At 44.1% G+C, this 24,902-nt stretch overlaps 1 protein-coding gene across 1 annotated transcript in view; it reads left to right on the top strand.

The window, feature by feature from the left end:
- Nucleotides 1-23,717, top strand: part of C1H3orf70 (chromosome 1 C3orf70 homolog) — an 81,746-nt gene extending 58,029 nt beyond the window's left edge. Inside the window, exon 2 of the mRNA XM_049881281.1 lies at nt 19,084-23,717. Within this exon, the coding sequence (XP_049737238.1) occupies nt 19,084-19,640 (557 nt within the window). The 3' untranslated portion in view covers nt 19,641-23,717. The remainder of the gene's footprint in view (nt 1-19,083) is intronic.
- The last annotated feature ends 1,185 nt before the right edge of the window (nt 23,718-24,902 follow it).

Genomic DNA, 24,902 nt, shown 5'->3' on the forward strand with positions numbered 1-24,902 from the left:
AAAAACATTTAGAACTTTTCACACAAATTCCTTAATTTAAAGGCTTTTTATTTTAAAGTGAAGATAATGTTAGACCAAGAACAAATTGAGAGACGCTATCAGTGGGGAAGGCGCTGGTATTTGAATCAGTAGGGTATGGAAATTGAGCTGCTCAGTGATACCAAATAGAGGGTGTAACAAAGGCCTTTTCTTTTTATGTCATCTGACTGCAGAGGAGTTGATTTTGAAGGGAGAATAACTTATCTTAGGTATCACATCAGATCTCGCTAGAGTCTAGCTTGCACATCTGTCTTAAGGAGCTGTAAGGATTCTTGGGGCTGCCTCTGTTCCTTGCGTGTGTGGAGGTGGGCTGAGCAGTGAGGGTCTGTGAGGCGGAATCTGGGCTGTTCCCATTTCCCTGGAACCTGCATTCAGGCACTGCTGGGAAGGAATGGTGGGTTGTATATTAATATTTAAGCCCCTCTGATGTCTTCTCTGGAACATAGCTCACCTGAGGCTAGATGTAGCCACAGACAAGTCCTTAGTGGGCTCAGCAAGGAATATCCAGTGGGGGCGGTTAACTGCGTGACACTGAGTGTGTGTGCATCTATGGGTGTTCCCACACGGACTTGGTGAGCCTTTGAATAAGGTCTTAAAAATTACTAAATGTGAACTATTGATGTTAAGATGCATTTTAAAAACTAACCGTATTTTACGCAGATAACATTCACCTTCTATGTTTGTTTGCCAGCGTGCCCTCCCCACCTTGAGGTACTTTCATCAGTGCCACTATGGCAATTTTTTTTTTTCTACACGTTGCTGTAAAAAAAAAATTAGCATAGGGGAGCATAACGAAAATACCTCATGGCAGGAGGGCGTGTAGGCAAACAAACGCAGAAGGCACGTGTTTATTTGCATAAAAATATGGTACGTATATTTCTGCCCTGAGGTTCTGATATGTCCTTATATAGGTCCTACTCCCCACCCCCTCCAACTGAGAATTGGTGGTTGGAGGTTTGAGTCCACCCAGAGGCCCCTCGGAAGAAAGGCCTGGTGATCTACTTCTGAAAAATCAGCCACTGAAAACCCTGTGGAGCCCAGTTCTGCTCTGACACACTGGGGTCACGTGAGCCGGAATTGACTTGACAGTGATTGGCGTACACTCTCGGGGTGATAACATTCATACGCATGGCCTCACATACTGTTCTGACCCCTAAAACTCTGTGTCCCCCTCAGGTCTCTCTCCTGTGTTTACCTACATGTTCCAGCTCCCTACTGGATGTCTGTGTGTAGGTATCCCTCAGGTTTCTCAGATTCAGCGTGGGTAACACTGTACGCATCATCTACCCCTCTTCCAGACCCACTCCTCTTATAATTCTTTTTTAACAGTGTTATTGAACATAATTGGCATACAATAAATTGCACATATTTAAGTGTACAGTTTTATAAGTTTTGACATATCTGTACCTCCCTGAAACTATCACCACAATCAAGATAGTGATCGTACCCATCACCCCAAAAGTTTTGTCGTGTTCCTTTGTAACCCCTGCCTGCAACCACGCATCTGCTTTCTGTCACTACAGATTCGTTTGAATTTTCTAGAGCAGGGGTTGGCTTGCAGGCCAGATCTCACCTTCTGCTGTTTCTGTAAATCCAGTTTTATTAGAACATAACAACATCCAATCATTTATCAGTTGTTGGTGGCAGCTTTCATGGTACAGTGGCAGAGCTGATAATTTCAGACAGACACCTTACGACCTGCAAAGCTTAAAATATTTCCTATCTGACCCTTCACAAGAAAGCTTGCTGAGAGCTGTCCTAGAGTTTTATGTAAACTGGATAGCACACTTTTGCCTCCCTTCTTTCACTCTGTGTAATTATTCTGAGGTTTGTCTCTGCAGTTCCTCTTTGTTGTTGAGTAGTATGCGCTGTACGGGTACACCAGTTTCCTTATGTCTTCCCCTGTGGATGGACATTTCTGTCGTCTCTGGGTTTTGGCTATTACAAATAAGGCTGGAACAGGCATTCACGTACAAGTCTTTGTACACCTATGTGCTTTCATTTCCTTTTGGTAAATACTGAAGAGTAGAATGTCTGGATTTATGTTAGCTGTATATTTAACTTACAGTCCACGTTGGTTGTACCATTTTACAGTCCCACAAGCAGTGCATGAGTGTTGTGGTTCGTCCACATCCTGCCAATACTTGGTGTAGTCGGTCTTTTTAATTTGAGCCAGTTGACAATGGGTTTGCTTTTGGGTTTGGAATAGGTGCGTAGGGGTACCTCACTGTGATTTAAATTTGTATTTCCCTAATGACTAATTAGGCAAATCTGCTGCAAAAGACCTCTTTAAAGTGTAAAAAAGCAAAGATGTCACCTTGAGGACTAAGGTGGGCCTGATCCAACCCATGGTATTTTCAATCGACTCATATACCTCTGAAAGCTGGACAGTGAATAATGAAGACTGAAGAAGAACTGAAGCCTTCGAATTGTGGTTAAGACAAAGAATATTGAATATAACGTGGACTTCCGGAAGAATGAACAAATCTATCCTGGAAGGACAACCAGAATGCTCCTCAGAAGCCAGGATGGCGAGACTGCATCTCACATACTTTGGACATGTTATTAGGAGGGACCAGTCCCTGAAGAAGGACATCATGCTTGATAAAATAGAAGGTCAGTGAAAAAGAGGAAGACCCACAACGAGATGGATTGACACAGTGGCTGTAACAATGGGCTCAAACATAGCAACAATTGTAAGGATGGCCCAGGACTGGGCAGTGTTTCGTTCTGTTGTACATAGGGTCGCTGTGAGTCAGTACTGACTCGATGGCACTAAACAACAACAAAAATGATAGATAACGTTGATCATTTTTCGTGTTATTTGCCGTCTGTACGTCTTCTTTGACAAAGTGTTTTCTCAAATCTTTTGTCCATTTTTTAATTGTTTGTTGTCTTTCTTTTTTTTTAAATAATTTTTATTGTGCTTTAAGTGAAAGTTTACAAATCAAGTCAGTCTCTCACACAAAAACCCATATACACTTTGCTACACACTCCCAATTACTCTCCCCCTAATGAGACAGCCCACTCTCTCCCTCCACTTTCTCTTTTCGTGTCCATTTCGCCAGCTTCTAACCCCCTCCACCCTCTCATCTCCCCTCCAGGCAGGAGATGCCAACATAGTCTCAACTGCCCACCTGATCCAAGAAGCTCACTCCTTACCAGCATCCCTCTCCAAGCCATTGACCAGTCCAATCCATGTCTGAAGAGTTGGCTTCGGGAATGGTTCCTGTCCTGGGGCAACAGAAGGTCTGGGGGCCATGACCACCGGGGTCCTTCTAGTCTCGGTCAGACCATTAAGTCTGGTCTTATGAGAATTTGGGGTCTGCATCCCACTGCTCTCCTGCTCCCTCAGGGGTTCTCTGTTGTGTTCCCTGTCAGGGTAGTCATCGGTTGTAGCCAGACACCATCTAGTTCTTCTGGTCTCAGGATGATGTAGTCGCTGGTTCATGTGGCCCCTTCTGTCTCTTGGGCTCATGATCACCTTGTGTCCTTGGTGTTCTTCATTCTCCTTTGATCCAGGTGGGTTGAGACCAATTGATGCATCTTAGATGCCTGCTTGCTAGCGTTTGAGACCCCAGACGCCACTCTTCAAAGTGGGATGCAGAATGTTTTCTTAGTAGACTTTTTGATGCCAATTGACTTAGATATCCCCTGAAACCATGGTCCCCAGACCCCTGCCCCTGCTACGCTGGCCTTGGAAGCATTCAGTTTATTCAGGAAAACTTATTTGCTTTTGGTTTAGTCCAGTTGTGCTGACCTCCCCTGTATTGTGTGCTGGCTTTCCCTTCACCTAAAGTAGTTCTCACCTACTATCTAATTAGTGAATGCCCCTCTCCCACCTCCCCCATAACCACAAAAGAATGTTTTCTTCTCAGTTTAAACTATTTCTGAAGTTCTTATAATAGTGGTTTATACAATATTTGTCCTTTTGCAACTGACTAATTTCACTCAGCATAATGCCTTCCAGGTTCCTCCATGTTAGGAAATGTTTCACAGATTCCTCACTGTTCTTTATCGATGCGTAGTATTCCATTGTGTGAATATACCATAATTTATTTATCCATTCATCCATTGATGGGCACCTTGGTTGCTTCCATGTTTTTCCTATTGTAAACAGTGCTGCAATAAACATGGGTGTGCATATATCTGTTCGTATAAAGGCTCTTATTTCTCTAGGATATATTCCAAGGAGTGGGATTGCTGGATTGTATGGTAGTTCTATTTCTAACTTTGTAAGGAAGCACCAAATCAATTTCCAAAGTGGCTGTACCATTTTACATTCCCACCAGTACTGTAAGTGTTCAATTTCTCCACAGCCTCTCCAACATTTATTATTTTGTGTTTTTTGGATTAATGCCAGCCTTGTTGGAGTGAGATGAAATCTCATTGTAGTTTTGATCTGCATTTCTCTAATGGCTAATGATCGTGAGCATTTCCTCGGGTATCTGTTAGCTACCTGAATGTCTTTTTTTTTTTTTTTTTACCTGAATGTCTTCTTTAGTGAAGTGTCTATTCATATCTTTTGCCCAGTTTTTAATTGGGTTATTTGTCTTTTTGCAGTTGAGTTTTTGCAGTATCATGTAGATTTTAGAGATCAGGTGCTGATCAGAAATGTCATAGCGAAAAACTTTTTCCCAGTCTGTAGGTAGTCTTTTTAAAAGTCTTTTCGTGAAGTCTTTGGATGAGCATAGGTGTTTGATTTTTAGGAGCTCCCAGTTATCTAGTTTTTCTTCTACATTCTTTATAATGTTTTGTATACTGTTTATGCCATGTATTAGGCCTCCTAACGTTGTCCCTATTTTTTCTTGTTTGTTTTCTTATTATTGAGTCTTGAGAGTTCTTTGCATTTTCTGGATATTAGTCCTTTATCAGATATATGATTTGCCAATATTTTCTCCCAGCCTGAGCTTGTCTCTTCATTCTCTTAACCGTGTTTTTCAAAGAGCAGAAGTTTTCATTCTGATGAAATCTGTCTTAGTTTCCTTAGTGCTGTTGTAACAAACAGTACCACAAGTGGGTGCTTTAAAGAACAGAAATTTATTTCCTCACAGCTCTGGAGGCTGTAAGTCCACATCAGGGCATTGGGTCTAGGGGCCGGCCCTTTCTTGTCAGCAGCCCTGGGGGTTCTTTAGTGTCTCTCCGTGTGTGTGTGTGTGTGTGTGTGTGTGTGTGTGTACATGCTACTCTTTTTACAAAACACCTCTCAGAAGTGATTAGATTTAAGACCCACCCTACTCCAGTGGCACAGAGGTTAAGAGGTATGGCTGCTAACCAAAAGGTCAGCAGTTCAAATCCACCAGGTGCTCCTCCTTGGGAACCCTACAGCAGGGCGGCGGGGGAGCGGGGGGAGTTCTACTCTGTTCTGTAGAGCTACTATGAGTAGGAATTAACTCAATGGCCAGGGGTTTGTTTTTTTTTTTTTTTTCCTATTTTGGTGGGGCCTTATTAATGTAACAAAAGAAAACTCCTATTCCCAGACAGCCTCACATTCATAGGTGTAGGGGTTAGGACGTCAACATAACTTTTTTTGCAGGGGGACACAGTTCAGTCCCTAGCAAAGTCCAGTTTACCAATTTGTTCTTTTGGATTGTGCTTTGGGTGTCAGATCTAAGAAGGCTTTCTGTAACTCAGTGTCATAAAAAATTGTCTCCTGTGTTTTCATCTAGACAGTTTATAGCTTGAAGTTTTACATTTATGTCTGGGGTCCATTTTGAGTTGATTTTTGTGTGTGGCGTCAGGTGTGGATTGAAGTTTTTTTTATTTTTGTGCATATTGTTATACAGTTCTTCCCACGCCATTTGTTGACAAGACTGTACTTCCTCTACTGACTTGCCTTTCCATTTTTGTAAAAAACCACTTACCCATATATGCGTGAGTCTGTTTCTGGCCTCTCAGTTCTGCTCCACTGACCTCTTTTGATCCACCTTGATGCCAGCAACACTGTCTTGATTGCCATAGGTTTAAAAGAAGTCTGGACATCAGGTGGTGTTATCCTTCCAAATTCGGCCTTATTCATGATCACAACTGGAATGAAATTGCATAAAAAATAATGTGAGAAAGAACTGACATTTTAAAATGATAGTTAAGAAATCTAAACTGTTGGTAAACAAAGCATGTGGGGAAAAAATCATGCTGACAACATTTATTAGAAAATCTGATGGATTGAGCGGCCATCCAAGATACAGCTATTGGTCCCATACCATCTGGAGAAAGGAGGATGAAGAAAACCAAAGACACGAGGAAAATATTAGCCTAGAGGACTAATGGACAACATGGACCACAGCCTCCACCAGCCTGAGCCCAGAACAGGTAGATGGTGCTGGCTACCATCAACGACCACATTAATAGGGATCACAATAGAGGGCACTGGGCAAAGCAGGAGAAAAATGTAGAACAAAATTCAAATTTATAAAGAAGGCCAGACTTACTGGTCTGACAGAGACTAGAGCAACCCCTGAGACTATGGCCCCCAGGAACCCTGCTAACTCAGAACTGAAGCTACTCCCAAAGCCCACCTTTCAGCCAATGATTAGACAGGCCTATAAAATATAGAACACACGTGAGGAACTGCTTCTTAGTTCAGTCAAGTATATAGAGACCAAATGGGCAACACTTGCCTAAAAGCAAAGAGGAGAAGACAGGAAGGGACAGGAAAACTGGATGAATGGACACAGGGAACCTGGAGTGGAAAGGGAAAGAGGGAGAGTGCTGACACATTGTGGGAATTTCAACCAATGTTACAAAACAATTTGTGTATGAATTTTTGAATCAGAAACTAATTTGTGCTGTAAACTTTCACCTACAACACAATAACATAAAATTAAAAAAAAAGAAAACCTGCTGGAAATACCTGAAGAAAATATCCCATGATGTATGTGATTTTCTCATTCTGTTACCGAGGAATTGGCTCCAGCTCTATAATTTAACCCATTTGGAGATATAATACAGTGCACGTTTGCCCTTCAGGGATGGACGACTGGGGCTTCTCAGTGCTGCTTCAGCCAGCTGGCCCACGGGACAGTTGGAGATGAGGAACAGGACCCTGTGTTGAGGTGGCCTCATCAAAAAGTTGGGCACGTTATTTTTGCCCATTCGTGGAAGCCAAAGTTGGTCATACTTGCCTATATCACCGTGACAGTATCTGGTCATCATTGCAGGTAAAGAGTCCCGCCACCAGTAAAGAGAGAGGTTTTTAAATTAGTTTCCTCAGGCAGTACAATATGCGAATACATCTTTTTTTTCTCTCTGGGTTCCCAAAAAACATTTCTTGTAAAGAAAGGTGGTTCTTCCTGCCCTCATCGTCATCGTCCGTTTTGTGATCCTTTGAGGTTTTATGGGAAAACAATAGACTTTCTGAGTTATTAGCATTCATCAGTGAACTCCTTACCTGTTTTGAATAGAATGTGGCCCACTTGTATTCAGATGGAGGCGATAAAAGCCTCGTTAATATCTGGGTTTGGAAACCCTCAAGAAGACCTCATCTGACTTCTCAGGCTCCTAGTTTGCAAAGGATTCACAGAAATCCTATTTGGTTCTTTATTAGCAAATTTTTTTTTGTTGTCGTTTAATTCCCCAATTGGGATGCCTCTTTCAGGAACAGCTGGGGACCTTTTTGAGCCAGCCATCTGCACAGTTAAACAATTCCCAGGGTGCTTTTATTCTCCTAGATTAGCTCAGGCACGTCCATCTGGACAGGCTTTGTCCCTGCTCCGGGGCTGGCTGCCCCTGGAAGTGGTTTTTAGCGACAGTCTTTGCCCCGCAGGCCTGTGGCTTTCTTTCTCTGCAAGGCTGATGCTTGTGGTTGTGAGGCCTTTTCCCTTCTGTTTCCCGGTGGTTGTACCCTGGCTGAGTCAGAATCACTGTTGAGTGATTCTGGCAAGGGTTTTTTTTGATGTGGTTATTGTCTTACAAATTTTTTTTCAACACTCACCAGACCCAGGAAAATCTTATTTGGCCTTGAAGATCTATATCATCATCTTACCAAATCTCCCTGGAGTATCAGCGGGCTAAGACCATACGGGCATCTGGTGTCATCATAAATTTCCACACACCCAACATAAACGAGCAGCCGGAAGCCCCCACAGCGCCCACCACAGTGCGGAATGCCTGGGTTTGTTTTACACGCTGCTCCAGCCTTGTCTGGGACTTCATATGTGAGTCAGGATGTCCTTTCTCCAGCGGTTGAGCCTGCCTTTGACGTCCCACATCCTTTACTGGGAGGAGTGCTGCCATCCTGTCCCTCCCATTGTTTTCTTCAAAGCCCCTTTTCTTCCAGACTCTCGGGAAGACAGCAGCACCGTGCACTTGGCCAGCCACAATGCTCTGCTCACATCCAGAAAGCTCCTGAACGTAACTGGCAACCTACTCTGCATTTTTCTCTCTGGGACTGAGACTAACATTTGTTGGTCTATCATGAAGGCTTGATTCAGTTTTTGTTTTTTTGCCTCCTTCAAGGAAAGCACTTTTAGTTCAATGGTTATAGGTCCCCTTTGGGGAAGAATAATCAAGTGCCATCAGTAAGTTCTCTTTGTTTTTCTTAGTTAATTTTGACATTAGTTATTGATTTAGAAAAATATTCAAGCACCAAAGACCATGTTCTTTAAAAAAAAAAAGTAGCTTTTATATAATGCATTCTTCTAAATCCTGCTTCATTAATAATAAACCTGTTAAAAATTTCATTTTTTTCATTTTAAAATATCTGAAGAATTATGAGCAATCAGATGTGTAACATGTACTGTCTACTAATATAGGTTCCAAATATATACATTATTAATATAATGCTTACATTTTTTTCAGGCAACAAATCAGAAAGCACCACCTATAAGAAATCCCACACCTGACCTTGGTTATGGAATTATTCTGAGTCCAGTCAGGAGACAGAAACCACAGAGCGGGTTAGACAGGGGGAATGTTTAATGTAATTATTAAAAGCCAATAAATAAGTGACTCTAAGACCCAAGGAGACTCTCTATGGTGCCCTAGCATTGAGGAAGAAGACCAAAGGAAAGACGGATTTGCCAGGAGCTCTCCTCCTCAAGGCAGGGGTTCAGACCTCTTTAGAGAAAGTGGAGCTCAGAGCCGGGAGAGTGGAGACACTGGCTGCCTTGCCCAGGCTGGACTCATCAGCAGCTGCTGTGGGAGCAGGAACCACCCCTCTGGAGTGTAGGTGGGACGCAGGCAATCGGCAGCTGACGCTGTGGGTGTGCAGTGGGAGCAGAGACTCGGTGGGGGCAGGAGGCCTTCAGAACACTGGTTTCCACATGGAGAGGGAAGGGTATCACCTGGCCAGGCCAAGGCTGCAAGGCCACCAAGGAACCAAATGTCCTGGGTATGTAGCTTTGGTAGAGCTCCACCAGATATCCTCACCCCTTGGAGCCCTGGTGGCGCAGTGGTTAAGAGCTCAGGCTGCTAACCAAAAGGTCAGCAGTTCGAATCCACCACCTGCTCCTTGGAAACCCTACAGGGCAATTCTGTTGTGTCCTATAGGGTTGCTATGAGTAAGAATTGACTCAAAGACAATGGGCTTTGGGGGGGGGGGTGCGGTTTTCACCTGCCCCCACCATGCAGCAGCCAACAACAGGAGAGCCCCTTCCTCCTGCAGGGCACCAGATGGAGTCTCCTTGTATCTTACAGTCACTTATTTATTGGCTTGAGGAAGCTCAACACTGTGCTCACTGTAAAGGAAAGATGGTTGAGGGATGCTGCCCACTGTAGCTGAGCATACACTAAGGGGAGAATTTGGAGCTAGGAGGCAGTAACTTGAATGACCACAGTCAGTCTCAATGTAACCTGGACTCCTTTTGAGTCAACCATGGGTTGGTTCCCTCTGTAGATTTTACTACAGCCCAACTTATGTGACAAAGACATAGTCCAAGAACAAAGCTTCAACATGAGCTTTGGTGCCATCATCTGAGCCTCCTCATCCCTATTCAGGAGTAGTGAAATGGGCAGCGAAAAAAAAAAAAAGCCAAACCTGTTGCTGTTGAGTAAACTCCTTATAGCGACCCTATACAACAGAGGGTTTGCAAGGAGCAGCTGGTGGATTTGAACTGCCGACCTATTGGTTAGCAGGTGTAGCTGTTAACCACTGTGCCCCAGGGCTCCAGGCAGTGAAGAACAGACACTATTTAGCTAATAAATCCTAAATTTGTACTTCTTACCCCAAACTCTGCATTTTCCCAGTGGCGCCAATTTTTAGATTGTCTGGCCTAACCACAGATCCAAGAGAAACAAGAGGTAATCATTAGAACTGATGAAAGAAAAAATATGATCAGTACATTTTCTTTAATTACATAGGGAAATATAAATTCATATACATAAATGTTAAATAATTTGATTTTAAATGACATCTCGTTGATATTTAGAATGTGTTTCATTTTTATCTTGGCTCGTTATTAAAAAATCAAGTTCCAGAATGCCATTCTGGTTTGTATAATTTTGAAAATGGGGTTCTTGAATAATGCACAGGTAGGCTTGCTCCAAAAATAGCCTTTTAACAAAGATACATTTTAAAAAATTCGATACACATTTCCTGAGTCCCTACTGTGGGCCCTGTGCTAAGCATGGCGTCTTAGTCAACTGGTGCTGCTGTAACAGAAATACCACAAGTGGATGGCTTTAACAACGTGAAGTTTATTCTTTCACAGTCCAATAGGCTAGAAGTCTGAATTCAGGGCGCCGGCTCCAGGCAAAGGCTTTCTGTCTCTGATGGCTCTGGAGGAAGGCCCTTGTCATCAGTCGTCCCTTGGTCTGGGAGCACCTCAGCATAGGAACCTCAGGTCCAAAGGACACTCTCTGCTCCTGGCGCTGCTTTCTTGGTGGTATAAGGTCCCCATGTGTCACTGCTGGCTTCTCTCTTTTATATCTCAAAAGAGATTGGCTTAAAACACTATCTAACCTTGTAGACCTCATCAATATGCTGCTAATCCATCTTATTACATCGTAGTGATAGGATTTACAACACAGGGAAATCACATCAGAAGATAAAATGGCAGACAATCATACAAGTGGAGAGAGATTTCTGGGGGGTACAATTCAATCCATGACACACGGATACTTCAGATGCTTCAAGATAGTATTTTCCTTAGATCAGGTTGACTGGTTAGCATCCTTTCCTTCAGAATTTCTGAACTTCTCATCCGCAAATCAACAGAGAAATGTGACAGATGTCTTACATGGTTTCCCTTAGCTTTGGTCTGTCAGCTCTATCTGTCCACTGAATTAATGGTTTCTAATCACTCGTTTTATTTTTAATAACTCGTCTGCTTCTATAGGGCTGCCTGGCTGTGGACCAGTGGGAGGGCAGAAAATGACACCAGGGTCGTCATGTCCCGGTTCACCAGTCTGCTGCCTCCCGTAGGAAGATTCTTTGTTTGCGAAATGGATTTTTTTCACACCGCAGCTTTAGAGCTCTCTCGTCCAGTCTGGCAGTTCAGCCCACGAACCAGTGATTCTTGCAGAGAAAGACAGGAGGCTCAAGTGGTCTCCTAGTGTGCTTACACGATCAAGGCTTGGTGTAAAATCAGAGGTCTTGACGGGCACTGGTAACAGCCATCTTTAGCTAAAAGGGGCCGTGCTCATGTGGCTTTTTGCACCTGATAAAGGTGGTCGCCTCCCCACTCAGCCACTCTCCCGTGTGTTCCCGTTCCCCTCCATCAGGCTTCTCTCTGAGGGCTTTCCTGCACTGCAGATTGCAGGCGCTTACTGAGCACTGGCCGAGTGTGCATGCACCGTCAGCAGCCGTTCTCTTCTTCGTCAACATACCGTTGTCATGCTTCATCGTACCCCCAGAGACCCATTCCTAAGAGAAGGCCCCCTTAGCTTCCCTTTTCTAACCAGTTACTGAATTAAACTAGCTCTGCAGAACAGCTCCAGTAGATAAATAGCGTTCGCCAGATTAAATGGAAAGAGATAAAACATATTTGTTATTAAAAAAAAAAAAATCAAACCTGTTGCCATTGAGTCCATTCTGACTCATAGCGACCCTATAGGACAGAGTAGAGCTGCCCCATAGGGTTTCCAAGAGCGGCTGGTGGATTCAAACTGCCAGCCTTTTTGGTTAGCAGCTAGGCTTCTTACAGCCACCTGAAAGGAACTGGGAGCCTAAGAAAGTTCTCACTGTCTGCTTCCCCCCAACCCCGCCCCAGTACAGCCTATTTTAGCCAGACTTATCAGGATGTATTCAGCAGGGTGTCTCTTATTGCATCTGCAAAGGGCATTGCTATCTCTCCAGTCCGGTGAGACTAGTCTCGGTCACAGGAGAGTCCCCTGCTCCACTGTCCCTCGAACGCCCTCTCTTTCACCTCTGTATTTTCAGGAGCCATACCGCTTCCTTTTGTCCACATCCTAGCTCTGCTTCAGTTTACGTGCTGTGTTTTCTGGCGGGGGTGGTTGGGGGGGGGAGCCTTTTCCAGCCCTTCCAGCCCCCGCTTTTCTCTGAACTCTTCCACTGCACTGCACAGCATCGTACTTACCATTCCTCTTGTGGTGTTCACGGATGTTTGTGTGACCCAGACTGGATTCTCAGAGGGATGTATTCTACACTTCTTCTCTTTTCCCCGGTCGGTCTGTTGCGTGTATCTATCCCTCAGCTACATGATTTCGAGTCAGGCAGTACTAAGCAAAACCAAACCGAACCTGTTGCCATCAAGTCAATTCTGACTCATAGTGACCCTATAGGGCACAGTAGAACTGCCCCGTAAAGTTTCCAAGGAGCAGCTGGTGGATTTGAACTGGCCACCTTTTGGTTAGCAGCCATAGTTCTTAACCACTACACCACCAGGGTTTCCTTCCAGTAGTACTAAGGATGGTTAAAAAAAGTCTAGTGCTTTCGTTATTTCTCTCTTCAGATTGCCTGCTGTGAATTGGCGAGAGTGGTAAACATCTTGGCTTATGGCAGTTACAGAAATGTGGTTTTAAGGCAGGTCTCACTAGAGAAGCTGCCCATACTTCAGGGTGTGAAAAACATGGCTGGACCAGTGTAGGCTGCAGAAGTCCTGTTGATGAAGGGCTTGATGGTTGATGGCATTCTTCATGCCATGTCTCACTTATTTGACTTTAACCCAGATCTGAGTGTGATACTGGGGGGAGGTAGTGGCTTGATTGTTGGAGTCTGTTTAGTGCTTTGGATTAACTCTTTCTAAACCCATACAAGATGCCACTTTAAGGACTAAGGCACGCCTGACCCAAGCCATGGTGTTTTCAGTTGCCTCCTATGCATGTGAAAGCTGGACCAAAGAATTGATGCCTTTGAATTATGGTGTTGGCGAAGGATACTGAATATACCATGAACTGCCAGAAAAACAAACAAATCTGTCTTGGAAGAAGTATGGCCAGAATGTGCCTTAGAAGCAAGGATGGTGAGACCTCCTCTCACATTCTTTGGACATGTTATCAGGAGGTGCCAGTCCCTGGAAAAGGACATCATGCTTGATAGAGGGTCTATGAAAAAGAGGAAGATCCTCAATGAGATGGATTGACACAGTGACTGTAACGATGGGCTCAAACATAATGAATGTAAGGGTGGCGCAGGACTGGGCGTGTTTTGTTCTGTTGTGCATAGGGGTGCTATGAGTCGGAACCAACTCCACAGCACATAACAACAACAAACCCATACAGCAAGGGAAGTAAGTAGAAAAGGAAATCTGGTCATGTTGCTTCTCTCATGAGAACCGTGGAATGACTTTCTACCGTATAAGATAAAATCCCCAGGCCTATTGGAGCCCTGGTGGCACAGTGGTTAAGAGTTATAGCTGCTAACCGAAAGGTCGGCAGTTTGAATCCACCACCTGCTCCTTGGAAACCCTCTGGGGCAGTTCTCCTCTATCCTATAGGGTCACTATGAATTGGAATCAGATTGATGGCAACAGGTTTGGTTTTTTTGGTAACATGGCCTCTAGGGTGCTGCATGGTCTGGTCCTCACCAGGCTCGTCTCCTACTGTCCTTCCTGCTGCTCACATGCTGTAGCCACTGTGGCTCTTCCCACTTCTTTGTTGGGTCAGGTCCTACTTAGTCCTTAGGTCGTATGTGCTATGCCTTGTCACTTTCTCAGAGATGTCTTGCCTGACTCCCTGGGCCAAAACAAGCACCTCCAAATACAGTTTTTTTTGTGTGTGTGTGAAGATATACATGGCAAAACATACATCAACCGTTTCTACAGGTATAATCCAGAGACACTGATTACATTCTTAAAGTTGTGCCACCTTCCTTGATATCCTTTTCCAAATTGTTTCACCATCATCAACACAAACTCACTGCCTCCTGAGCTTCTCATCTAACCTTTTGAGTTGCTGTTGTCAGTTTGATCTCATATAGATAATATTTAAAAGAACACAATGCTCAAGGCAGACAATCTTTTCTAATTAAGCTAACCTATAAAAAAAAAAATTTTTTTTTTTTTTTTTTGATAGTCGGAATCGACTCGACGGCACTGGGTGTATTGTTTGGTTTAAAGATGACTTCAGAGGATAGTTGTATTTAAGGTTTAAAGATTTCCCCAGGGCAATAATTTCAGGGGGCCATCTAGCCTAAGTGGCTCCAGAAAGTCTGCGTTCCATGACTACCTAATATAGTTTCTAATCACTGTTTGCTTTTTCTTCCTATCGCTGTTCATAGTTTGTACTCACATGTCTTTTTGTGTGACTATTGCTTATGTGTCCACCCACCCCCCCCCCAGTGTAGACTCCACGGGCCAGGGACATGGTCTGTTTTGCTTGCTATTTGAACTCCATGCCCCTAGCTAAATGCCTGGCACATAATTGAGGCTCAATAAATTATTATGTCCATGAAAGGATATATGGTAGAAGATTATAGGGCTTGAGAGGCTGGGTAAGTGATGAACGTAGGGTGGCTGAGAACTGTGGTCCATCCAGGGCATACCAGAGACTTAGGAATGTGTGGTCACAGGTCTGTTAGGGCTGGCCAAATGGTGACCTTTGAAAGCCCCTCAAGTGGCCTAGAGACCTCCAGGCAGTCTCTGCCTTCCATATAAAGAACAACAATAATGGAATATTTGTGGTGTACTAGACATTGAGTTAATGTTTAAAAGGTATTTTCATGTTTAATCGTTGCAGCCACTTTATAAGGTAGAGATCTCCAACCACTTTTTACACTGAGGAAACTGAAAACATGGGATTGTTAACAATATTTGTCCTTTTGTGACTGAATTATTTCAGGCTCCATCCATATTGTAGCATGTATCAAGGCTTCATTTCTCTCTGGCTCAGTAGTATTCCATTGTATGTATGGACCACAAGTTGTTTATCCGTTCATCCCTTGATGGGCATTTAGGTTGTCTCCACCTTTGGGCTATTGTGAATAGCGCAGCAATAAACATTGGTGTACAAGTCTCTGAGTCTCTGCTTTCAAGTCTTTTGGGTATATACCTAGGAGTGGACTTGCTGGGTCATATGGTAGTTCTAATTTTGGTTTTTTGAGGAAGCGCCACACTGTTTTCCACAAAGGCGGTACCATTTTGCATTCCCACCAGCAATGGGTGGGTAAGGGGGCCAGTTTCCCCATTATCTTTGCCAATGTTTGTTATTTTCTGTTTTTTTTTTTTTTCCCCTTAATCTTAACCCACTTAGTGGGAGTGAAGTTGTACTTCATTGTGGTTTTGATTTGCATCTCTCTGGTGGCTAATGACATTGAACATCTTTTCATGTGTTTGGTGGTCACTTGAAATATCCTCTTTTGTCAAATGTCTTTTCAGGCCCTTTGCCCATCCTGCATTTTCTTCTAAGGGTTTTATGGTTTTAGTTTTAGGATTTAGGTCTTTAATCTATTTTGAATTTGTTTTTGTGTGTGGTATGAGGCATGGATCCTGTTTAATTTTTCTGGGTGTGGAAATTCAGTTTTCCCAGAGCCATTTATTGAAGAGACTCTTCTTTCTCCATTGAGTGGACTGCTGAGAGCTGGGAATGAGAGTGGGTCCTGGCAGGCACGAATCTTCTGCCAGGATTCCCGCGTGGCTGTGACAAGTGGGTCACTAACCCAGAGGTTTCTTTGGCTGGAATGAATTTAATCAGCCTTCTGCAACAAGCATTTCTTGAGTGCCTGCTGCCCACAGCCTCCTGAACTCAATAGCCACCAGCCCACCCGCCGAGAATAGGAAAAACCAAAGCTCTGTCCCTTGCCCAGAAATCTCTCTCATCCTGGGGCTGTAGGGTTTGGAGGGAGAGGCTTGAAGGTCAGCTTCCTTTGCCCCTTCAGAGGTGAGTGCCTACAAGCTTGAGGGCAGAGGTCATGCGGTACCAAACTGCTACCAGCTGCCATTGATTCCAACTCATGGCGACCCCATGTGTTAGCTCTTACCTAATCTGAACTTTGGCTGATAAGTTAATAATACCCTCTTTTATAGTTGGCAGAGAAATCAAGATACCTGGTATATTTTAAACATAGTTCCCCGGGCACATGTGACTGGGTTCCTTTATAATTTTTAGCAGATCGTAGGTTTTGTGTGATAAATGTCCAGGCTTGGAAGCTGACCTGGGCACACAAAAGTTTAACAGTTTCAACTGTACTTTTTCCATTTGTTTGTACTCCAGAGTAAAGCTGGAGATATTTTTAGGGTAATTTAGTTACAAAGACATTGTGGCATCTAAGCTTGATTTTTTTTTTTTTTTTTGGTATAGGAGTCAAGAAACAAGTAAAAATAATTGCTCTGAATAGATTACTGATGTTGCGCTATTTGTGACATGGTTTGCTGCTCACGTTTCTGATCTCCAGTTGCTATTCTTCCCAGGCTTATTTATTTAAAAACCTAAGATAGTTTTTGTTATAAATGTGGCTCCTATCATAGAAGAATTTGCAATCTGACCACGAGATACAACAAACAGGGGCAAGTGTCATGCATAAGGAGTGATTTGCCTGCAAATAGATGCTCATGAGAATACCATAATCAGTGGTTCTCAGCCATTCAATTTTATCAGGGCTTTGAACTGGTTCATTTCGGTTCAACCCCCTGCTGAGAAATTGCATTGCTAACAGAAAGTTATACCTAAGAATCACCTGAGGATCTTGTTAAAAATGTAGATTCTGATTCAGTACATCTGGATGGAAATGCAAATTCTAAACGGGGTCAAACCGAAACGAACTGGTTTGAAGCCCTGGATTTATTCCCCAGGGGATATTTGACAAAGTCTGGAGACATGTTTAATTGTCACAACTTAGCAGGGAGATGCTACTGGCATTTAGCGGACAGAGGCCAGGGATGTAGCTAAATACCCTACAAGGGAGAGGACAGGCCCCTACACAAAGAATTAGCCAGTCAAAAATGTCAGTAGGGCTGAGGGTGAGAGACCGTATCATAAATACGTGCAGAAGATACAGCGTAAACTGATTAACACATCTGGACTCAGAAAAAACCCAAGCTGGTGCCCACAATTTTGGCATGTTGTCTCTGGGTTTTCTGGTGTTTGTTTTTTTCTTCAGCTTTTTATTTTGAGACTTAAAGACTGGGTAGGTTTCATCTCTAAATTTCCTTCGCACTTGGGAAGCTTTGCTAAATGCAGAATGAAGTAAAGAGGAGAGGGGCACATTAGGAGCAGATACATTTAGGGTTCACGACGAGTGAACTGGAGTCCTGGTGGCCCAGTGCTTAAGAGCTCAGCTGCTAACCAGAAGGTTGGCAGTTTGAATCCACCAGCTGCTCCTTGGAAACCCTATGGGGCAGCTCTACTCTGTCCTATAGGGTCCCTATGAGTAGGAATCAACTTGATAGCAGTGGGTTTTTTTTTATTGTTGCTGTTGCCAGGTAAACTATGTGGGAAACAGTTGAGGGCTTAGAGTAGAGGGGAAGGTTTGGAAATGAGCTTCTTGGCTTCCTAGAAACATCCCACAGGCAGGGGTGGATTAACCGGTAAGCAAGGTACACACGGGCTTCCTTGTGCTTATTTACTGATCTGTAGTTTTTTTTTTTTTTTTTTAGTGCACAGTTTCATCAAAGATGTGATGAAACTCATGTGAAATTGTGCACTACAGCTTAGTAAGTAAGCACAAGGAAGCCTGTGTGTACCTTGCTTACTGGTTAATCTGCCCCTGCCAGCAGGACAGCGCTGGTATCACCCATGCCTTTGCTGCTGTTTGGTGTAGGCTGCTTAGTGCCGATGGAACTGGTGTCGGGAGACACCGCCTCACCACTTCTTACTTTGGCTACTGATGAGCTTGGTATCCTGACAGAGATCATGTCATCTCCCAGACCTTACCCCAGCCGTTGAGAATGGCCAGGATGATCCTATAGGCCATCGCCCATTTAAGATAAACACGCACACAGACACACACATCCTGACTAAAAATATAGAAACCTAGAAAGTGAAAGTCTTCCATAATCATGATAACAAATTGGTGTATATTCCTCCAGTTTTTGATGTATATGTTAACATATTGTGATTAAAGATAAAGATGGAATGATAATATTGTGATTAAAGATAAAGATGGAATGATAGTATTTTGTACTATTTTATCATTTGTGGTTTTACCATACTGTATCATGGGCATTCTTCGTTCTAGCATGATGGGTAAATTAGTTAAAGCCACCTGTAAAATAAGGACTAGAGTAGCCACCTAAGGAGGCCTGGTGGTACAGTGGTTAAGCGCTTGGCTGCTCACCAGTAGGTTGGTGGTTCGAATCCACCAGCTGCTCTGCGGGAGAAAGATATGGCAGTCTGCCTCCATAGAGATTACAGCCTTGGAAACCCTATAGGGCAGTTCTACCCTGTCCCGTAGGGTACCTATGATTTACAATCAAATTGATGGCAACGGGTGAATAACCTCCCACCTACCTCAGAGGCATTAGAAAGTCTCATAAATTAAGCTTTGTCAAGTGTGTTGAGTCTCTCAGATGAAAACTGTTATATGCCCTGCTCTGTCTTTAATTGATTATAACAATTTTGAAGGATTCTATTACTAGTTTCTTTTGAAACGCTGTGGTTCAAATATTTTTAAAGACATTCAGAGTCCTCAGGGAGAAACCATGATAGTTAGGGTAACGTAGTCTGTGTGATCCCCTCAGATCCCAACCATGTCTTTTGTGTTCCTGACAGGCAAATACGTGTACCAGCCCATGACGCCGGTGGAGCAGCTCCCCAGCACAGAGATCCCTGCCCAGCCTCGGGAGCCCACAAACACCATTCAGATCTCAGTGTCCCTGACTGAACACTTTCTGAAATTTGCATCCGTCTTCCAGCCGCCCCTGCCCCCCGAGTCCCCGAGGTACTGTATGATCTCAGACCTCTTTATTGACAACTACCAGGTCAAGTGCATCAATGGGAAGATGTGCTACGTGCAGAAGCCGCCGGCGCCGCCCTCCCGCAGAGCCAGCCCGGAGGAGGGCTCCCCACACCACGCCTTAACCCCAAAGGAGAGCAACACGCCGAAACTGGATCACTGCTCCTCCCCGTCCAGTTCCGAGGACTCGGGGATCAACGCCATCGGGGCTCACTACGTGGAGTCGGGCGACGAGGACACCGAAGATGGGGCTGAGCTGAGCTCCGAGGAAGACTACAGCCCTGAGAGCAGCTGGGAGCCTGACGAGTGCACCCTCCTGTCGCCGTCGCAGTCCGACCTGGAAGTGATTGAAACAATAGAAACCACCGTGTGAGAGCCCAGGCCAGGCGGCCTCTGACCCACGCTGAGCTGTTTTGTACTTTTGTCTGAAGAATCCTTTTTTTCCAATGCAGTTGATATTTTCTACCCTCCCTGACAACCCTAGCAGCTCCACGTCTGCTGCTTAGCTCCACTCTTAAAGTGGTCTTACAACTCAGACCTGTTTTTTACTAGAAATGGTTTTCTTTTGTATCTTGACTTACTTTCTATGTGGCATCCGGCGTCATGAGTTGTGAACCAGCCTTAATTTCACTGGGAACTTGAACTCTATGAAGTAATGATCATGGCGTCTCACGGATCAGATTGAGGGGCTTCCCAGAGCGGCGCAGTGTTTTCACGTAGCCCGCCCTTCACAGAAAACTCTGGGCCCTCCTTCTGGCGTACTGACAGGCACCCTGTCCTGCGTGTCCCACCTGGAATCAGCTCCCCTGAGCGGGTGCTGGTAGATGACACTCACTCCCTTCCTCCCACCACCTGTGCTGGGTCTGGGCCAGGGAGTCCCAGGGTGGGGCCAGTGCTTCTCAGCTGACTTCTGGGAGGTCACTAGAGGCCAGCTCTGCCCCTGGTTAGGACCAATATCTGCACAGCCCTCCATGACCTGGGGCTGAGCTAGACCTTCACTAAGAAGAGAGGACACCTTCAGTTTCATGCTCTATCCAGCTTTAGTTGAGCACCTACCCTCTGCAGCTAAGTGCGTAAGGCCTGGTTCTTGACATGAAGGGCCCACAGTCCAGTAGGGGAGATGACACAAACAGGTAACAGGACCCAGAATCTTCTGGAAACCCAGGGGAGGGGAGGTGGGCTAACGGGGGAAGGCGGTGCAGCGTTAGAGCCAGCCTCTTGGGTGGGTTCCCCAACATTCCCCTCCTTTTCTTAATTGTTCTTCAGATCTGGGGAGAAATTTTAGGAAGTTATATAGGTATTATATTTAGGAGGCAGCCACATCTGAAGTCTTAAGAAAAAAAAAAGTTTTAGTTAGCATGGAAATGCTAAAGAAAGCAGTCCTTTAGGGATTAGGAATGAATCTAATAGGTTTGGTTAATTCTGCTTCATTTGGTTGTATGAAGCACTAGAATGGCGCAGGTGAGAAATGGCTTAGAATTAATTCCGTGTGGTGCATGGGTGTTTATGCAAGAGCCGCTGAGACAGTTCAGGGCGACGTCAGGAGAAAATGTTTTGTGTAATACTCATTCGCCTTACCACAGCGGTGTTCTTAGTTCTCTCACACAGACATCGCGGGTCATTTTAAGTTCTTATTTAGCTCTCTTCAGAAGTCTGTTCCTGATCTCCATTAGCATCGGGTATTTTCCTGTGGGTTGGTTACCTGCCATTTCTCCAAATCTATCTCTGAGGCAGAGCTAAAAGTCCAGGAAATTGGAAATATGGCCCAGCGAAGCCACAACTAGCAACACTGACGCTAGAGAAATACCCCTTATACCCTTACTGCCCGTGGGCACGTCCGGGTCAGCGTCCTGTGCCATGGTAGCATTTGAGGACGTAACAGGAGACCTGTCGTGCTCTTCCCTGAAGCCTCCATTGGCGCTCTCCTCAAACCGCCCCAGGAAGAATCTGCTTTCCTTGCTGTGTGTATAGTTAGTTTGGTGATTTATGAGAACTTTTCCTTAGGTTTAGGTACCAAAGGCATCCGTAGGGTTTAAAAGGCAGAGTATGCATTTTCCTTTGAAAACAGTGTTAGTTAAAACCTTCTGCGCTGGATGAGAATGCAGCATGGAGTCCCTACTCACCGAAGTTTAAAGGCTCAACAGGTCAACCAGAAGGCCGTTAGAGGAGCCCCCCAGAATGACAAGGCACGGGAGAGGGCAAGCGGAGGCCGGTGTGGCGGGGGGGCTTTCACCTTCCCTGGTTGGAAGGGTCTCAGTGCGTCCTGAGCTGAAAACTGGTGTGCAAGGGCGTCCGGCTGAGAGGTCAGTCAGCCATGTACTCAGGGTTGTGATGGCAACACCAAGGTCCTCCCCCCGGGTGGGCATGCTGAGGGCCTTCTTTCTCTGTACCGTTCCTCACAGCAACCCTACAGGACAAAGTAGAACTACACCGTAGGGTTTCCAAGGAGTGCCTGGTGGATTTGAACTGCTGACCTTTTGATTAGCAGCCGAGCTCTTAACCATTTCACCACCAGGGCTCCAGTTTTCTATTCATGGCCCAAATTCTAACCCATTAAACAAAGAGGAATCTACCACGGAGGCTCTAAAGCCATGAAAATACATGGTCTCAGGGCCAGGCTTCTCAAACTGGGTGAAGTGTTCAGATTGAACCCTTTATCTGTAATATCTACAATTTTTGCCTAGGTTCCTCTTTTTAAAACTCCCGAACTGCCATTCAGATTAGCCAAAATTTTAATGGGATTTTTGAATTTAATAATGGTTGATACCACTTTAAATATTTGCACAATCTCTTTGTAATTAAAACCTCACTAAGCTTTACTTTCTACTATAGATTTTATAGACTTGGAGATGTCCACTGGACTCTAAACATCAAATGCCCCTGGACCTCCAAGCAGCCTCTCCTGAGTAAGCACAAGCGAGAATTAGCTTTTGCCCCTTTTACTATCAGGAATTCTCTGAAAATCACAGGTGATTGAAGCAGATTGTTTCCTTCCACTTGCATTCCAGAACAACCGGCAAGGATAGGAACACACGTAGTTTTGACTTAAATTCTAGGCCTTTTCTGTTCTATATTATATGAAAAAATTTCTCTATAATCCTGATACTATAACGCTAATTTGTATAAACATATTTATAGGCACTTTAGAAAATGTTTAGACTGCAATGTGTACTGTAGACATTGAACACAGGTTAAATAGCCTTTCGAGTAATAACTACATTAAGTGATAGGAAAGCTTTACCATTTGGACTTGGTAGTACGCTTACTTGGAGCAGAGGGTTGGGCTGTGTGGGTGGATAAACTGGATTTCTTGGGCATTTGTGGAAACCCCTCACTTGTTGAAAGTTGGTGTAAAAGCTATTACGCTTACTTGGAGCAGAGGGTTGGGCTGTGTGGGTGGATAAACTGGATTTCTTGGGCATTTGTGGAAACCCCTCACTTGTTGAAAGTTGGTGTAAAAGCTATTAGGAGATACAAAATGAAGGCTTTGTCAAATTTAGCTTTCTTATCTAACCGAGACTTATTTTAGATTTTGCAGCACTTTCAAAGATGCTTATAACTTTTCTGAGAAACAACAATGCAATTAAATGCTTTTGTGGTTGGTAACTATTTGGTACATTAAAAAAAAAAAGGCTTTAAGATCAAACCTAGGTATTTTTTTACCTTGTAATAGTCAAGATTTGAAATTTGAGGAAAAGCCTGAAGAAGACAGTTGCTTTCCTGGAATGGAAAGACTTTAGTTCAATTATAATACAGTACAAAACAAAACCACCAAAACAAAACCGAATAGCTGTTTTCCTGAAATACTTTCTGGGTTTGATTTAGGATTTGATTTTATCTTTGGAGTGCTGGTTTTATGTATTACCCTCCCCTGTCTGGCCTATTTAAAACATCAAAATTCTACAGGGACTGAATCGTAACAAACTCTTTTACACGAATTTAATTCTGTCCTTGGGTAATAGGATGCAACCAGATAATGCAGAAAGCTGTCAAAACACCCAGATAGGTTTGGCAATATAAATACCACTAGGCAAGAAAAAGAGCACAAGTGAAATAATATTTATACAGTTAGCTCCTCTTATTCCCACTCTGGTTTGCAAAATTGCATTGCCATGTTTTGGTTTTTACATGAGGAAAACAAGGTTTTAACAGTTTTCTTTCCAGCCCCCTCCTCTGGAGGGGCGCGAAGCAGAATTCAGGAGGCCAGCTACAGTTTGGGCTTTTAGTAAGCAGAAGGGGGTGGGATGGTGTCTCCTCCAGGGAGGGAGGGGAGAGGGGAGAAGAGAGAAGCTGAGTGGGGGGGTCCCACTTATTTTACTAGTGCTGGGAACCCCGGGAGTGTCAGTATTTCTCACATCCAAACACAAGTACAAAGGCACTGCTCAAAATCAGTTTTGGAATTACTACCATTAAAAAACATGTGTCACCGCTGTCTGATAACTGTGGATAACTGAGAGTTGACTATCAGAAAAGGGCCATGTTTCCGTTGGTGCCGAGTTCTTTCTTCTACTAAAACTGGAGCCTGAAGACGTCTGCAAGCTAATCATCACTAGAGGCTTTAACGCCGAGCTTCCACGCCACGGCTGTGTTTGTACTCACTTTTTAAAGCTGTTCATACCTTGTAATACCCACTTACTGTGCTGTTTTTTTACACCTGCCTATTTTAAAGTTGTAAGCACAATGTTGACTCTTCTGTAGTTCCCTAAGATTCTATTCTGTTTTCCTACAGTCTACAGTTCAACTTTCCTTTCTGTATATACTTTAGGGAAATACCTTGTAAAATAAATGTGATTTTTGTTTTCTTTTCTACCACCACAAATCTGGTATTTCTGAGTGTGGCATATTATTCCCCCATTGGAGAGGTTCTGTGTCATTTCAATAACATAATATGAGCTTAAAAAAAAAACACCACATTTACAAAATGTGAAATGTTTATATTGGGTGCTTTCATGTGCTAGGAAGTAGGCAATTTACATCCATTATCCCATTTCAGAAAGGAGCCCTGGTGAGACAAATGGTTAATTGCTTGGCTGCTAAGCAAAAGGTTGGCAGTTCGAAACCAGCCAGCGCTCCATGGGAGAAAGCCCTGGCGATCTGCTTCTGTATAGGTTACAGCCAAGAAAGCCCTATGGGGCAGTTCTACTCTGTCACATAGGGTCACTGTGAGTCGAAAATCAACTCAATAGGCACCTAAAAACAACAGCATCATCCCATTTAAAAAGTCCCTGGGTAGCCCAAATGGTTAAGCGCTGGACTACTAGCTGAAAGATTGGTGGTTCAAATCCATGCAAAGGCTCCTTGGGAGACAGGCCTGGCAATCCACTTCCGAAAGGTCACAGCCTTGAAAACCCTATGGAGCAGTTCTACTGTGCACACATGGGGTCGCCATGAGTTGGAGTCGACTTGACAACAGCTAACAAATTCCATGTAAATGTTACAAAACCTTCATCAGGTGCAAGTAATTATTATCCTCCACAGTGTACAGACAAACACACTGAGACTTAGAGGCTGAAAAGTTAACTGAGAAACTTGTCTTGGATCATGTGGTTGGGGCAGAGCTGAGACCCCAGTCACCTCTCTCCAAAGCTGTGTGCCACCCCCAGCACTGCGCTGAGACTCTTAGGGCAATGGTACC

This window comes from Elephas maximus, chromosome 1 (genome assembly GCF_024166365.1).
Source record: "Elephas maximus indicus isolate mEleMax1 chromosome 1, mEleMax1 primary haplotype, whole genome shotgun sequence".
In the NCBI taxonomy this organism is placed as follows: domain Eukaryota; kingdom Metazoa; phylum Chordata; class Mammalia; order Proboscidea; family Elephantidae; genus Elephas; species Elephas maximus.